General features: G+C 35.2%; 1 protein-coding gene across 2 annotated transcripts; it reads right to left on the bottom strand.

Annotated features, from left to right (window-relative positions):
* Positions 1–3,243: 3,243 nt before the first annotated feature.
* Positions 3,244–13,780, bottom strand: LOC140770202 (LIMR family protein Os06g0128200). Of its 2 annotated transcripts, XM_073111259.1 has the most exons (15): positions 13,605–13,780; positions 13,152–13,534; positions 12,971–13,056; positions 11,821–11,939; positions 11,398–11,508; positions 10,943–11,041; positions 10,740–10,862; positions 9,382–9,444; positions 9,223–9,287; positions 5,107–5,216; positions 4,897–5,011; positions 4,742–4,807; positions 3,921–4,031; positions 3,720–3,786; positions 3,244–3,639 (listed from the first exon to the last, which is right to left on the bottom strand). In XM_073111259.1, exons 2-15 carry the CDS (start codon positions 13,499–13,501, stop codon positions 3,592–3,594), a joined length of 1,533 nt encoding a protein of 510 aa, XP_072967360.1. In that variant the 5' UTR covers positions 13,502–13,534; positions 13,605–13,780; the 3' UTR covers positions 3,244–3,591. The 2 variants fall into 2 exon arrangements, with proteins under 2 accessions (XP_072967360.1, XP_072967359.1); XM_073111258.1 differs by having other exon boundaries at positions 13,152–13,780.
* Positions 13,781–16,235: the final 2,455 nt, after the last annotated feature.

Here is a 16,235-nt window from a genome sequence, read left to right on the forward strand (position 1 = left end):
TGTTATATGTAAATTCTCTCGTTTTTAATAAAATCCCTTATGCAATCACAATCAACTCTATCAAGTTTTAAAAAAGAAAATATCTTTATCTCTAACCGACCATCACTCGGCATGGCCCAACTAGTATCGACGAGGCACGACCCAGACCTAATCGACATACACCTATTGTTTAACTATTGCTAGCCCCTTCAACCCAATATATAGCAAATGTATCAATCAAAAGGGGATTAAAGTGCTGCAAAGTGCATGTGAATTATGAAGGAAGGAAATAGATTCGGTGCTACTCGTTGATCCGAGCATACTATTAAATACACACCAACATATTATTTAGACCGTTCTGATAAGTGTCATTGAATATGTGTAATTAATATGTTTGACATTCATCCACCAGCATACACTTGAAAAGATCTAAATCCAACTTATTGTGTACCTGCCTCCTTTTCTTCATTAGTGAATATCAGCGTCTTCATTAATGGATCCGAGATTGATTGAAACCCAAGAACTTATTAACATCTAAGGAAATCCCTGAATCAGTTTTATTTAATACCCAATCTAAGTGGCCAACCCTAATCCTAATTAACAGTACTCTTTTATGTGGGTTGGTTTGTAATAGTAGTGAGATGGAGGGCGTAGTGATACAAATGGGAGAGGAATATTGCAAGGCCAAAACTCAGAAGGCATAGTCTTGGTGAAGATTATAAGAGCTTCACGGATGGAATGGAGATGGTAGAGAGAGCAAGATATCTTCGACTGTTGCAAAGAGAGAAGCTTCTCTCATTTGTCGTCTAAGACTCTCGGTCACGGTCTCTCTCAGACCAAAGACAACTAAAAGATGGATGTCGTCTAAGACTCTCAGTCACCGGTCTCTCTCAGACCAAAGACAACTAAAAGATGGACGAAGCTTTAGAGATTAGGATGTGTATGTAGATATAGATAGAGATAGATCTTTTAATTGTTCGAGTGATCTAGTGGAGTGGAGAATCCAAGACTGAGAAAGACGACAAGAAATTTGAAAGGTAGCAGATTCCTTTCTTCTTCTTTTTTCTTTTAGCAATTACATTTTAATACTGTGTGTTTTTAGTTAGATTTGCTTCGCATCAAATAATAACTATTAGATTTTTCATCTAAATTTACGGTATTAAAAAATTATTTTACACCACAGTTTATAATTAACTAATCCTTGTAATTTAATCTAGATGATAAAGAAATTAAATACTTAAATTTGAAATCTATAAAAGTAGATTGAAATTGGGCCAAATTAATTGTCCTTTATTTGCATAATTATTTTTGTTTCCGTATGTCTATTATTGAAGTGCTGTCTCGATCACAAGGAAAGAAAGAGAGAAGGAATCCTATATTTGGTTGGGCATCACATCAACCAAGTGGTTTTTTATTTTCTAACTAACTAAGTTGATGTGATGTACAAACTAGTTGTGGAGCTTTATGCCTGCATTGATGACTGCCCTTATTATATTATTTCTAGATGATAGTGACCCATGATTAGCTGAGCTCTCTGTCTCGTTGCGATCAGGGCCCAAGTTTCAAAAGAACAGATCCAAGCAAGCAGCAAATACAAGATTGCCAAAAATGGTAGCTCATTAAAGCTAAAAGTAATTCTTAGTACAAGCCTCTCTTAGGCCACTATGGTACAGGGGTGTAACCGAGCAGAGACAACCGATTTTAGCTGCTCAGCTCGAAATTAATTTCAAACACTGTTATGTTGGTTAGGCTCGGCTAAGCTCAATTCAAACTGATCTTGAGCCGAGCCTAACCGAGCCCCTAAGCCTGAGCAGAACTCGAGCTTAATTAGAGGATGAGAAGACGATGGCGACACGGATGATGGCTTGCCAAAGGAGTAAAAGACCGATAGAGGAGGAAGCCGACGAAGAAGATGCGGCAGCTTGTCGATGGAGGAGAAGGCTGAAGAAAATGGTCAATGGAGGAGGAGGAAGTCGACGAAGAGGAGGAAGCCGACGGAGAGGAGGAAGAAAAGGAGGCTGACGCAGTGTAGCAGTTCGGTACCAATCTAGGCTGCGTTACTGTGCTAGAGAAAGGATAGGAGCTACTTTAGCTCTTGCTTAAAGAGACATTAAAAGAGCCAGCCCAACGTCGATAGAGGAGGTCACCGATGGAGGAGGAGGTTGCCGAAAGAGGCTGGAAGAGATTAGTTGATAGTGAAGGAGGAGGTCGATGGAGGAGGAGGTTGACAGAAAGGAGGAGATCGACAGAGAGGAGGAGATGGCAATGGCTTGCCAATGGAGGCCGTAGAGAGGAGACTAGATGGGTGAGGGTGACCGGTGACATGTCATATGATGGCTATTGGCTGGGAAGGAGAGTAAATAAGCCTAAGCAAGCCGACTTCGATTCAAGCTCAATTCAAAATTCAAATCGATCCTCAATTTTAAACTCAAGCTCGGCTCAGCTTAAATCGAGCTAGGCCAAACCCAAGTTTTAGTCGAGCCGAGCTCGTCTATGGTAATAGTCCTCTTGCCATCGTAATATATAGCCCAACCACTAACATAGAATAGTTAATATTTACCTCCACAACGAAGAGGCTTGAGTAATAGCATAAATGGTTGAAATGCTTACTCTCCTAAGTTTACGGGTTAGAATTCTTTTGAGAATGAATTAAACCATTTTATAATCCATTTTCATAGGAGAATTAACTAAGGTGTCTAATCTATCTCTTATCAAAAAAAAAAAAAGCCTAATCTCATTATTTAACCTATAACACATAAGCCCTTAAATTATAAAAGAAAAAAAAAATTAGCCGCAAATGTGGATCAGGTTCCAGATTTACCAGAAAACTAGTATGGTATTGCTTAAGAGATTGTTAACGGAAAAGGCTGCAAGACTGCAATCTTTTCCTAAATATGTTTGTGAGGGGCGACTGCAAAGAACTGATAGGTGCTGTGCATTTATCTTGTATAACTTTTCCTAGTGAAGTTCCTTTTATAAAACATCCAACAAGCAATTAAGGCAAGTGCAGTCACAAGAACATTATTTTTGTCATCATGACATGTTTAAAATGAATTGCAAATTGAATTACTTCCAAATTTCCATGCATCAATTTCTAGATAAAGTCAGTGAGATCGAATTTGACATACCACCTGGTACCACAGGTTAACCAGGGTCTTTAAAAGTCAAACATTTCAAATAATCAACTAGTATCAGTTCCTTCCGTTTTAAAGGGGAAGAGAAGCTTCATTTCTTCATAAAAGAATTCAATCTCTGAACAAAAAATAGCAGCACAAAAGATAACAATCATAACTTACTCTTGAAGAGTTCAAGTACAGAATCATGTTAGATTAGCTATATAATAACAATACATCATGGAATAAGAAAATGGAGAGCTGAAGAAATAAATGTACTACTCACAAAACCAACTCAAGTCCATTAACAGCCTTGTCAAGGGCAGCCAACAACTTTCCTTGTGTGCCTTCAAGATGCCAAGCTCACTAATTTACAACGGCGGTGATCCAACAGCTCTCCATGTAGTGGTATGAGACCATATACAACACTAGCAACTCTATCACTCCGAGACAAAGAAAATGATCTGCTTTGGCAAATAGGCTTACAGAAGAACAAGGATCAATTTGAGAGCTGAAACCTGCCAGTTGGTCTTCTCTTTCTCCACCCCTGAACACAATCGAGATGGTAAAATCAATATTTGTCATATTTCAAATAATATGATGAAGTATTAAGGTGCAAGGACGCACAAATGCAGCATAGTAGAAAAGCGTGATTATAGCCAGACCAACAAATGCATACTGGAACACATTGTACCTGCAAAATAAAGAACCAACAATAAGTTGTCATTATTTCTAGAGACTGAGTGGCATACACAGTCCATCATGTGTTATTATTATCTGAATATGGACTAATAAATATATGAAAGCAACTGCCAGCTTAAGACTCACTTGTACAGGTACTTGATCCCACGCAAAGACTCCAGCGTGTGACCAAATATTTCCTGAGCAGCAGTAGCTTGTGCATAGTAAGCAAAAGCTGTGGCACAGAACTGAATCACACTGCAGGTGAATAAAGAAAATTTGTCATCAGCATTTGGCAACAGAAGCTAGAAAAGAATATCTGCAAAGTTAAAACTCTTGTAGGAATCTACACAGAGATGGCTCAATGCCTAATAAAATCTAAGATATTGGACTGATGAAGCCCTGAAAATTGACATGTGCCATATATTTAATTAAATTTCAAATGTATAGCTCTTCAAAATCTAAAGAAATATTCATATTTAATTTCCTTTCTTGAGTTGATAATGATTTATCTCAAAGTGCATTGATTTGAAATCACAGTGAAACGTCCCAATGTCCAAGTAGATTATTCAGGATTTCTATAGCTGGGAATATACATTACAGCCTATAAAGGAGACACATAAACAACTACTCAAAGTGATGTTAGATTTAACCGGCTTACATGCATATTTAAGTGTTAACAAGGAAAGAAAGATATTTAGATTTCAGACACAGCTGCTTCAATAGAAGTTAAATAAATTTCATACACTACTTCATGACAGGTCCCCCTCCAGGGTAGCAATTAAAGATTCAAAGCTATTCTGCATAAAATATTACAAAATAACCCTGAAAAAGGGAATTTAGAAATGACATAAGATATCAGGATCATTTGCTTTGATTATGTCGTTGAGAATAACAGAACTCAATGTTGACAGGTATATGTTTTAGCATAAATTTGAACAAAACCAAGAGAGCAGTTTGTTACAGACCTGATGGAGCAAAGTAGAATAAGTCCCACATTAAAGAGAAAAGAGTTCATTAGAGTCCCTCCCCATCTGGAAAGTGCACATTTAGCTGTCAGAAAACTGGGCAAAACAAAAAAACTCCAAAAATGAGATAACTTCAATATAGGGCAGTAAATTACTTCATTGGGTGGATTGTGATAAAGACTAATTTAAGACCAAGCATCATTTCTCCTGCAATCACTGCAAGCAGTAGGTAGAAGCAAAAAAATGCAAATGCTGCAGTACCTAGCAGACCTGGTTCAATTCAATAAGACTTGTTAGATGCTTCTCAAATAGAGAAAGGACAAGAAGCATTGTATGTATAGTTTCAGGTGTTCAGAATACAATACCCCAGACACTATCCAACTTAATAAAGACTTCATTTAAGAAAGGAGATAGAGGAGGGTCAATCAACAGGTATATGACAATATGTGAAACCCAAGCCACTGAGACAATCAACCTGCAAATATAAATGCATAAATTTCAGGATCCACATCAACTTATCTGACAGAACAAAGTAGACATAATTAATAAGTTCCTGCACAACCATGAGGCATGAATAAAAATTGGATGAGAATCACCACATCCAAAAACTTACCTTTCTTACTTCAAAACATTTCCTAAGTGAATCAACTCAGTGATGCAATAAATCAGCAGAAAAAAAAAATTGTGGATCACTGAATTAAAAGGTTGATTGAGAAGATAGAGATGCCATAAAACAACAGAAAAATTAATAATTGTGGACGACCCATTCTAGAAGATTGATTTATCAAAATAGGATTGAAGCACAAATACAAAGTCTTTCTTCTTTTCAATCTGAATTCAGTTGTGCAAATACTTTAACCCAATAGACTATCCACCATCAACTTACAATAACCAACTTATAATCAACCACAGTTTATCCAGTACACAAAACCACCCTCAGATATAGCATTGCTGATCCAGCCTTACACAAATCATAACTCATTTCAAATGTCCAGATGTTAGGCAGCATCTAAGAATAGAATCATAAAAAATTTACTAAAGTATGATGCAGGTACATATACTTTAACTTGGTGTATGTGGAGAGCATTCAGGAGCGGAATTTCCAAGTTTTTGGTTATCTTCCGAACTTCAACTAGACACATGAGATGTTATTTACAAGTGCTAAAAGAGGACATGAAATGACAAGGAACATAAATCAGCAAGTTTCCCCAATGCAAGTGTACAATGAAAAAATTGAAGTTTGACATACATTGGCAACTCCAAAGATACTGGAAATCTCATTATTTTATTGCTTTCTTCAGATCTCCTAGAGCCACCTTCAACTTGAAATTATCTTCTCAATATCTATGCTAATATCATCTAGATTCGCGTGAAATCATTGTATTCTAGTTTCCTAGGATAGTAGGTTTCTCATATACTCCTCTCTACATCCACATCTTCATCACTTCTACAGTGCACTCTTTTTATCGGTGCATAAACATAAGGCAAGGGAAAGGAAATAGATTTTCTTGAAATTCCATGATTTACATGTATAAAGATAAAATAATTTCTTTTAAAGCTTATTTGGTAAAAGAGCACGACATTGTATTAATACAAGGATCAACAAGTGAGTGACACATGGCACAAATTACAAGTAGCAATTTGAAAAATACAGAATTCCATTAGCTGCAGGATAAAAACTATCAGTTGAAAATTAGACAATTGTGATCATTATATTTCAAATGGAAATCAATATTAAATAAAGAAAATTTTATGTTCAACTGATATTTTATCATGTAAACAACTAGATAATCTACATCTTCGAAGGACAGAAAGGTCAAAATTGTATTGATTTACATAATATTCACTGTAACTTACCACTAAAAAATATACAACTAACAAATATAAGATTTGAAGAGTTCCATCTGTAGATGCTAACTATGGGGATAAAAACTTGCAAGGGAAGTGAACGTAAGGGTTAGAAAATGAAAGAGAGATTTTATTTTATAAGACTTAAGCCAAACTATCAACATGTATAAATTGGATAATTAGATAAGATATGTAAGCAGCTAAATTCATCTTTGTAGCACACTTTTAAGATGGTTGTGCAGCTGCATTCTAATTCCGTAAACCTGAGGTTCTGTATACATGTTCAAAGACTGATGTGCATAATCATACTCACAAGAACTCATAAAAAGGAAATCATCAATAAAATAGCCAGAGATCGACAGCCTTCTACCTCTTAAATAGCATATAATTTGTGTAAAAGTGACTAGAATGCAATCATAGCTTAAAGAGCATTCACTACAGATGCAAGGAACAAAGTGAATAAAATACATGTTTTGTGAAAGGCTGCATATTACATCTTTTTAGCTAATCATCGAGAAAAGTAACATTATCATAGGCCCTGATAAGAATAACATACTTAGAATCCACATCAGAAAATGAGAGTTTCTTCATTTAACCACTAATATTTTCCTAATTTATGACTAAAGGCCATAGTTTTCAATATTATCACTCTGATGTCTGAACCCTTATCGCCAGATATTTACTCACATTAGCATGTTACTATGGGTATCTTCAGTAGTGTCTACGGTTATGTGCTTGTGTGAAAGAGGGGAATGCCCTTCCTTGATTAGTTGTGAGCACTTTAATCCTAACATAACTTTCTCTAAACTTTCACAACACCCGTCCTGAATTAACCATTGCTGCCCCATTGGCCAAATCATTCAACAGGTAGCTTCCTATACCTATGTATTCACCATTCAAAGGAGAAACATCAAGCAACGAGACAAAGAGGGAATGAGGTAATGACTCTGAAGTTGACGGCAAGGACAAGCCAGACAAAGCAAAATCGAGTTTTTTCTCCTCTTTTAGTTTCTAACCTGCCCAACAGTAAGGATAGATGGGAGATCTAGGTAAGAGCAACAAAGAATCAGAGACATTGTCTATTTGAATGATATATGGAGAAGAAGAGTAAAAGAAACAAAATGCCAGTGAACACAATTTTTTATAAATCCTACTTTAAAAGTTCTACGAACCCAATGCCACCTTTTGTGCAAAGTCAATTCAAGCTCTCATCAATATAGAGTACCCAAAAGCCAGTTCATCTTACTCTGCTCATCTCCCACATTATGTGCACATATGATATCTATGATTTGATTGGCAAACTGCTAGGTTCATAATTCTCTTTTACCCTTTCTAAAAAAATCTAGCACTTGCAAGTCTTTTAGCATGCATTGTAGTATGTTACAATCGCCTCGACAATTCTAGACAAAATTTAACACAGAACTTTCGAGGGCAATAAAGATCGATCTAACTATTGAAATGACCTGATATTCATATATGTTGTTCTTTGAGAAGTCAGGAATCAAACGCAACCGGAATCTCGTCGATCGGATAGGTAGATTAAAGATGGTGAAAATACTGACTAAAGATCAGAGATGGCAAGATGAACGTGAATAATGAAAATTGGTAATATGGTTAGAGTTAAGGTTATAAAAGTGGAAAGTGGCTACGGTGGATGGAATAGTACCTTAAACATGTCGAGGGAGGAGGAGGCTTTCAAGTAGAACTAGTCGCTAGAGTGAGGAGGGAGAAGCTACAAGGTTGTAACCTTAACCGTGGGTTCAATCTCGAAGTGGATACCATGGGAAAGAGAGGAAGAGGGAGAAGGTTGGCAAACAAAAGCCTAAAATGTTCGATAATACCAAAATTATTGTCATTCCACATATTTTGAGGCTAGTCATACGTCCAAAAATAACAAATCAACCCTAATATGAATAACCCACTGTTGGGCATTCGAATGGCCTCATGAAGCTGTTTGAATGGCCAAAACAGTCCCTCATTTTGTGCGAATACTATGCAAGCTTCGAATGCCACGTTTGAACGGCCCTTCCTAATGTTTGAATGCCATAGCCAAAAAAATTTATTCTTAAAAAAACAATAATAATCCAGTTCGAGGCTTAGTCAGGTCCAATTTGTACCATAATCACAAACTGGAACATAATAACATACTGCAGAAGCAAAAAATATTTAGCTAAAGCCAATCCCTTTAGACTACAACCTTTGCAGAGTATTAGCACTTTATTTAGATATTTTCTTGCATCAAATCCTCTAGCTGTTTTGTACTCCTAAAGATACATGGGCAACTCCTTTATATTAATACTACCAGGAGCAATGGTAACCAAGCTACATGTGGACAGCAAGCTGGCAGTATATTATATATTTAAACCAAAACATAAACGGGATAACTGCAAAACAATTGTTCCAGCTAGTAAACATGCAATAACAGCTTCCAAATTTAAGTCATAAAATAAGTATAAACTAAAAGGTTAAAAAGAGAAATCAGACCGTCTATGCATGCAAAAAATAACTGTTTCAGCAAGGTGGCCAAACGATAAATCAAACTGAGATGATCTGTTCATCTAATTCTACATATTAAACTGTAAACAGCTTGACAGATCTAGAAAGGTGTACATTCAGGAAAACTGTCTACTTACCCAACAACACCCAGAACAAGTTTTCCCATGTAACTGAGGACAGTTAAAGCCCAAGTAGTCTCTGCCTGCAAAAGAATGGGTGTGGCACCAAGACATAAGCAAACTAAAATTTATAGGCACCTAGGGTCTAGGGATATGACACTTCACATATTTCATTACCTTTTCTCCTTGAGGATACATTTCCTCCAAAGCTTTCATATCCTCTTCAAGCAGAAGCAATTCCTAACGATATTAAAAATGAAAAATTCTTTAGAACATGCATGAGCCTATAATACATTCTGGTAAGAAAACAAAACTGGGGAGCCAAAATTAGAAACTAACAACAAGTTCCTCAAACCAATAGCTGCAGCTATAAGAACAATAATAGAAAGTAAAGTACCATTTCTGATAATAACCACACTCCCACTTTTGGCAGAAACTAAAGCTTTCACTGGAAATGAACAGGAAATATGAAAAGTGTACCTCCAATAACACATTCAACTCTTAAGGTAATGTATAATCGCATATGAACCCAGATATATAGAAGTGCAACGTAAAAAACCAGCACTCAGACTCTTAGCTTTGCAAACGCAAGGCATTACAACAAACAAAAGCCTCAGACTATTGCTTTCGCCCACAATTACTTAAGAAAGGTTTAAATTAACCAAGGACATACATTTACACAATGCCAGTACAACATCGCATTCATTCATAGAAACTATTGGAGAATAAAATGAGCTTAGAAATTAGAATCATAGTTAAGTTACACATGATATTCTATAACTGAAAACAGAGTAAAACTATACTTATGACTTCAGAAATCTTCAAAGCTCAAGGCCTTTTTCTTCATCCAATCCATTTTCAATGCAAACTTCAACAGAGCAAGAAAGTTTTCAGTGGCATTTAGAAGATAAGAGAAGCTGATAACTGTTCAGTAATATTTATCTAAAATGCAATTCATGCCCCAACTAGGCAACCGCACATGCATTTGCAATCCCTACACTGCCCTACATCAGACTAACCAGCAATGTATTCACATGATCAAGGGACTAGAGAGCAAATTTTCCATGAATGCGAGTGCACAACTATAATTAATAGCTGCAGTTTGTATAGTGTATAAATCCCTATCAACTATATTTAGAAACCTTTCAACAAAGGCATCTGAATAGGACTAGTGTCGCTGACATTTAATAAATGCAAAGTTGCAATTGGTATGCAACTTTGGTATGCAATAGCTTCAACCACTTCTCTGTCAGCAGGATGTCAGGATTGCCGTCAATATGCAATTCTTTTTACAATACAATCTTCAAAGTTGATTGAAAGATATAGAAGTTCATAAAACCTCATTGCTTTTCAATCTCCGCCTATCAGATATCATATTGAGGATCAACTAAAGAAAGTGTCTTAGTATGATATAATTTGAGTCAACAAATTCTGAACTTGAATACATGTGGACATGGATTTTCTACAGGAGGTGATTCTATGGGTGAAATAAGGGCCTGGTAAAGCACAAATAATTCTAAGTGAAGCAAAGGTACCTTCTCAACAGACTTAACATTCTTGCGCCATTTTCTGCCCTTGTTACCACTTCTCTCTTCTTGATGAAGGGCTTCAGCAGCTTTTTTCAATTCTCTAGCTTTCTTTCCCAGTTCAGTTGCCTCCTGCAGAATGCAAGTATAATCATTAAAAAAACAACTAATAAAAGCAATGAGAGGGGTCAGATGTGTGAGATAGGGTGTACCTTTATATACTGTGAGCGAGTAATTACAGCCTTTGGGCGTCGTATAAATGAGAATATGAGTCCCAATGGAAGGCAAGCAATCCCAACACCTCCAAATATCTATCAGAAGAACAGCAAGAAACTGCTAGTAAATGGGGGAAACATAAAAATAAAAGTAAAAAAAAAACAAGTGCAGCGAATGTGGAGAAAGTAAATAGTGCACCCCTTATAGACACGTGAATGCCGAGAGCGTAGATTCACACAAATGCCAATAAAACAGACTAGAGTTACAATCAACAAACATGACAACCATTGAACACTATGATTGAAAATAATTAATCACCTACAAGACATGGCCACATTGAATTCTCTGCATTGTGCAGTGACATCCTAAATTTTCACTTTCACATTGCGGTGGACAAGATTAAAAAAACTGACGAATTGTGACAGCTTAAAATGTTAAATTAGGAACACACCGAGAACAGCACAGAGCCAACAATTGTAGCAAGAGCAACCACATATTCTGGGAATGTAGCACGCATTGTCCAAGTTGTTTCTGAAGCAGCAGGTGCTGTGAATGCAGAGCACTGCAGAAAATACATCATGTTAGAAATTACAATGAAAAGATTATACAGCTGAGAAAACCTGTTGCTTGAAAGCTTCAGTGAAAAAACTCATAAAGTAAAGATAAAATTTTCTATCAGCTAATATAGATCCCACTGCTAGACAAAGAGAAGAAGCAAAACTGATCTTCCTCAGGAGCACTTTAAGATAGATATATTTTCTTAAAATTCAGTTATTACCGAAATCAGTCCACGTATAATTAAAAAGAAACAGGGCCCTTAATCAAATAACTGATACAAGAAAATGTCCAAAAACAATTACTGATGAAACATAACCTGACGGGTCAAAGGACTGATACAAGGTTGACCGCTTGAGAATCCTGTCCATGAAGTTGGGAAACTCTCCACCGACGAGGAGAGGTGCCTAACTGTGAAGTCCACTTTACCAACTAGTGCTGATACACTCGACAGAATAATAAAATCAGTTGAACATGTACCAGCACAATTTTCATAAAAACAAGTTCTTATGCCACCAAACAAGAAATTAAAATAAGAACAGCTATAAAAATGATAAACAACTATAATGCAATTAGGCCTCCATAAATATGAAGTTGATCAATCATGAGATAAGTCTATAAAGTGATTGACCTGATATAAAACAAGTTAACAAGTAATATGTGTAATTAATTAGGCAGACCAATCAAGGAACCGTCAATTAACCATTAGGGAAACTGAGCCATTTTCTAATAAATATTAAAATGTGAAATTTGGTTATGCATACTTCCATTACATTGTGATGATTCAATTCCTCATCCTCGTGGTCATTGCAGAAATATATTGTTCTGCTGATCACATAGTTAGTTTGTGCATCTTCTCCTCCTTGCATGAGGTCACTTTCCCAGTTGATGGGAGGCTGGACATAGACCAAGAATATTCTCTCACATCAATGGACACAAAAATTTTAATGCTCCAGGAGTAGCTTACTTTTAGTCATGTTATACTGTGATGTCTCGATCACATGTCCAATGAGGTTTGCATATCAAATTTCAAAAGATTGCTCAGGATACGAATTGTATGTTTGAAGAAGATATCCTATATTCGAGAGAGCATAGTAATGAGTTCTGATTCTTGTTTTAAGGGAAAAAAACTTCAAGTTCACCGAATCATTACTCTCTATGTTAAATACCACAGGCATATCGCTTAACCAACTACTCAAAAATTCCTGCCGCGTTTTCCCCAAAAAATCCAACTAATAACTATTTCCTATTTATTTAAATACAACTTCGAACGCATATCATGGCCAGCCATCAAAATATGATTTGAACAAAAGGATATATGTATTTTTCCATAGTAATCATCTTATCAGCACTTAAGTTGTAAATACCTACAGATATTTAGCTTACCTAGTATACACCCAAGCAAATACGTCAAACTAATTATAAGCATTTGAGCCATTGAAAGAGCACAAGACAAAGAGGAATCTAACCATAAAGAATTCCAAGACAGAGCCCGCATACGATCACTGACAATAGCACCCAAAGCAGCGCACTCTTCAACCTCTTTCCCACGCTCCTGCACACAAGAAGAACCAATCAATCAACAAAACTATTCCACCTTCCAAGGAACAAGGAAACTAAAACACGTTAATGTGCGAAAAATTAACCGACTTGTCCTGGTCCCCTTCATAGTAGAACATCGCAAACGGTATGATGATGAAGACGAGCACGGCGTCGACGATGTAGACGACAAGCCAGAGCGTCTTCATCGGGAGGGTGAGGTTGCACGCGCCATTGTAGATAGCATGCCGACACGCGTGCTTGTTAGCCACGTCGGCCGGAAGCATCAAGATGGAAATAGCGGCGACCGTGAGGCCGAGCACCACCACCAATTTGGGGAAGTAAGCCTGGTTCACGTCATCCGGGTGCTGGTAGTTGACAAGAAGATAGACATTGACCAACAGCACCAAGACGCACACCACCACCGCCACAATCACTAGGGCAAGGTTGAAATCCCCCATCTCGGCCGGATCTGGATCCGATCTTCTAGGGTTCTGCTAAAAACTAAGATTCTTAGCGAGAATCGAATGGAGGAATGCGGGATTCTGGTGGTAGATCTGGAACCTTGGGGTATCGGGAGAGGTGATTTGGTTTGTGAGAAGCCCTCGCCGCGTTCCGATGTGTGTGTCTCTCAATCTCTCTTTCTCTTCTTTTTTTTTCTCTCTCCCTTTGGAAGAGAGGAGAGGGGAGGGGAAGGGGAATCGGTTGACGAGACAAAGGGCCAAGGGGGCTAGGCTGGCAGCTTTGCTGGGTCCGTTTAGATTAGAGTATTTTAGATAGAGTTTTTGACCAAACTAGCCCTCTCCCAGAAGCTTTTTACCAGAATAGACTACCCTCAAACTTATTTATCAAATAGGATCTAATTTACTGTAGCCGTAACAAAAACGTTCTTAGACAAAAATGCTGATCAATTCAGTATTTTTATCTAGTCATGTAAATTTTATTGGTTTTTCAAGAGCAGTGATACTATGACTTTTATATCAAATGCTTTATTTGCTATTAGTATTCATGATTAAAAATAGAAAATTAATGTTAAGATGATCTCTTTCGGATAATTAGACAGATCTAATTATTAGATATTTACCTTATTTTATTTTCAACAAATAAATAATAGAAGTTAATCGTGATATTAGAATATTTTATAACTTTAAAATTATTTGATTCAAAAGATATTGACATTTATGCATTATTTAGTTTATTGATAATGAATTCTTTGATAAAAATTAAGAATCTAGATGTTAAATAATCATGATTTAATTTTAGATTGACTATGCATGAATTATATTGGTGAAAGAGATATTTGAAACCCAAGAGATATAAGTCTATTTTTCTTGAACGTTAAGATGTGATACCAAATTACTCTAGTTGGATTAAGGAAACAAATTTTGAATTTTTGTCTATGGTAATTCTAATCTTGCTCAACAGCCAGTAGAAAAGTCAATAAGATACTGTATCAGTACCTACTGCGACCTTCGATTGATAGGCTATTTGATGAAAGTCTCGGGTGTCATCCATAGTGTGATGCAGCCATGGGTTAAAGTACTCATTAAAAATATATATAATATTTTATCATTTTGTCCAACATATTAATTTCAACGTATATAAATTTTATTTTCGGAGTGATTTATTCAAAAATATAAGTTATCACACTATGTTTTAAAAATAATTTAAAAATATATTTATTTTGAAAAAATGTTATATACAAGTTATAATCTTAAATTTATCACTTACTGATTTATTTTGTTGTAAGACATATTCACAAATATAGTGGAATTATTTGCTGAGCATCGAGCTCATTAAACTTTTTTTTTTCGGTAGTAGATTAAAATATTTTAAAGTTAGACTCTAGAGACAAAACTCAAGATTGAAATTCTACATATTAGTCTTAGTTATTTCAATTTTAATTATCTCGGATTATTTGGAGATTATTTTAGTTAGATTAAGTTTTGAATTTAAATGTTTGACTTTATTTTGGTTATAATAAATTTTGTTATTATTGGGTTCATATCTCCTAGGATTATTTTCTTAATGCACCGTATTTGAGGCTAATAGAGTTACGTATAATAGATTTTAGCATTGAAAATATGTATGTATAACATTAAAATAATGGTCAGCTATAATTGAAATCCATATACGTTTCAAGAGAAATTAAACCAATATTAGAGAAACTAATAATCACGTATAAAAGACCATATAAAAAGGAAAGCAAAAGCTAATATGAACAAAGTATATGATGTAAAAAGAAAATGATAAATTACTACCGATTACTTTATAAGCTCTATAGAAATATATAAGTTGAAGGGAATGATTAATAATATTATTGATTACTCTAATTATACGTATATTATTAAGGACAAATATAATATCATTAAACAGATGATACAATAAGAGCATATAATTGACTATCTATTACTTACATATTCTTTGATATTATTAGTATTAGTATTAGAGTCATATTTTTATTAATTTGTGTCATTAGCACTATACTAAAACCTTGATGTATGTTCATCTATTTTTAGACAAATTATTATTCATCTTTTATTTTAAGACATGTAAAAAAGCCATTTAAATAACACATAAAATAGACCTTTGAAAACTTATAAAAAGTATAAATCTAATAATATAATATTCATGGATTAAAAGCTTAAAAAATAAATATATGATATTCTCTTAAATTAAAACTCTAAATTTAAGAAAAATATTCCAAAATGGCTACATCTTTGCAAAAAATTATGCTAATTTTTATCCAAAAACTAGATGAGCACACGTAGGTTTTAGCATGGTGTTAACGGTGAATAGACAAGAAGATGTCTATAATATCAATATTAATAATATTACACATAATGAGCACACATAGGATACTTATGATTAGAGAAACGAACAATATAATATGATTAGAGAAACAAATAATTATAATGAGCACTCTTTTTTTTATTTATCATCTGAGACCTAGAATCTAGAAGCATAGACTATGATCAAGATAATCCTCAACCAATTATTCGTCATGAGTAACATTATTAATAATTATCAAATTAATTATTAAGGCTCGCATGAATTAGCATGATAGTGAGCTCATAGAATTTGATAATTTCTACCACATTTTCTTAATTCTCATACTATTATATATATATATATATTTTTGAACATAATTAAACGTATCGGATGCACGTGATTGATTCATTAGTGCGTATCTGA

This window comes from Typha angustifolia, chromosome 11 (assembly GCF_048772165.1).
Source record: "Typha angustifolia cultivar Huaian chromosome 11, ASM4877216v1, whole genome shotgun sequence".
In the NCBI taxonomy this organism is placed as follows: domain Eukaryota; kingdom Viridiplantae; phylum Streptophyta; class Magnoliopsida; order Poales; family Typhaceae; genus Typha; species Typha angustifolia.